Raw genomic sequence first — 1,734 nt, forward strand, 5'->3', positions numbered from 1 at the left:
CCTCAGCCTCCTGAGTGCTGGGATTACAGGCGTGCACCACCACGCCCGGCTTCATAACAAATATTAATGAAATATATAAACAGACATAAATAAATGAGAAACACAAAAGTACAAAACAATTCACTTCCGTTCTACATAATCCACATTTCTGCCAATGTTTACAACAAAGCGGCAGGAAACAGCTGAGTTGTGGCACCTAAAGTTTTGTTCTTTCCTTAGAATGCAAATTTCCCTCTTATTTTCTACTTCTCAGAGCTTGCTCCTTCTTGTAAATCAGCTGGCACAGCACAAGAAGGTGAGGAAGGTCATCAGGAGGAAGAGGCAACATCGCCCTACCAGCCTCCCCAGTGTGACAGCACACACACAGCCACAGAGGACTGAAAGAGCTCTACAGGGATGAGGGATCACTGCTCACTACTGTGAGAGCAGCACTATGCAGCACACAAAGGTCAAAATACTCGTCACAATTTTATATGGACCCCCGATACTATCTCACAGAACCTGCTGAGAAACCCACCTCCACAGAATGACATCTATGAGAGGTCATTTTCATTTGACCTGGATCCTTCTTGGATTTTACTGAGTAGTTCAGGTTTAGCACTTTCCTCACACTCCACTTGGGTCTCAGATCTTGGTTTTGTCTGGCCCAGCTCCTCCTCATTATTCTGTGGTACCACCTGCTGGTTATTTTCCCCTTCTTTTGGGTCATTTTGATTTAATTTGCCATCAGTTTCCAATTTTGCTTCTTTTCCATTTCCCAGCTTTGAGGGAATCTGTGATGGGTCTTTAGCCGTCTTCACCACCTCCTGAAGATTATATTTTCTGAACAACATGTAATCTTTCACAACACTCAGGCAACAGACAGCTTTGATGATTTCAACTACCACCGTGTATTGTGGATTGCTGAGATCCACTTTATTTTCTGAATTCAGACTGCCCACAATTCCTGTAGCAAAAATAGAGAAACATTTAGGCTGAAGATACCATTAAGCTTGATAGATATAAAAAAATTTCATCTCTTCCTTTTTGGGATCTGTTAAAACAGAACATACACTGGTTCATTCTTCTTTGTGGACTTCAAAATTCCCAGAATCATTTAAATAAGTAAATACAAATGAAATTCTGGGACATTTACGAATATAGTTGGCCTGCCAAATCCACAGATCCCACACAGATTCAACAAACCTTGAATCAAAAGATTTGGGAAAAAAATTGTTGTCTACACTAAACATATGGAGATTGTTTTCTTGTTATTCTTTCCTGAACTGTATAACTAGTTAGTGTATTAGGTATTCTGTGTAACCTGGTAATGACTTAAAGTATGAGAGAAAGATGTGCACAGGTTATATGCAAATACTACATCATTTATAAAAGGAACCTGAACATCCACAGATGCTGGTGTAGTTAAGGGATCGTGAAACTTATCTCTCATAGGTACAGAGAGATAACCTATTTTCCCAAAGCTTGATTTGGAAGAGACTTGACAAGAAAATCTAGTACCTACCATGTTGAAGTCAGTTAGGTTTGGTGTTTTAACATACTTGTTTTGTTTTGTACCAGGGATCGAACTTGGGATCTTGTGTTTGCAAGGCAGGCAGTGGCACCACTGAACTAAATCCTCAGCCCTTAATACACTTGTATACCAGAAAGTATCCTTAAACAGAAAGGCTTACCACTGCACACCTACATAAAATCACTAAGGGAAACATACCTGCCAATTCTTTGATAACTTCT

The 1,734-nt window shown here is 39.9% G+C and overlaps 1 protein-coding gene across 1 annotated transcript; it reads right to left on the reverse strand.

The window, feature by feature from the left end:
- Window positions 1-93: 93 nt before the first annotated feature.
- Thumpd1 (THUMP domain containing 1) lies at window positions 94-1,730 on the reverse strand (the record flags this gene model as incomplete). Its single annotated transcript, XM_010622537.2, has 2 exons — window positions 94-946; window positions 1,712-1,730. Coding segments are annotated over 2 exons (432 nt in total), but the record flags the coding sequence as incomplete, so codon positions are not given.
- Between the last annotated feature and the right edge of the window lie 4 nt (window positions 1,731-1,734).

This window comes from Fukomys damarensis, unplaced genomic scaffold (genome assembly GCF_012274545.1).
Source record: "Fukomys damarensis isolate Sample0158 unplaced genomic scaffold, DMR_v1.0_HiC HiC_scaffold_68708, whole genome shotgun sequence".
NCBI classification, from domain to species: Eukaryota; Metazoa; Chordata; class Mammalia; order Rodentia; family Bathyergidae; genus Fukomys; species Fukomys damarensis.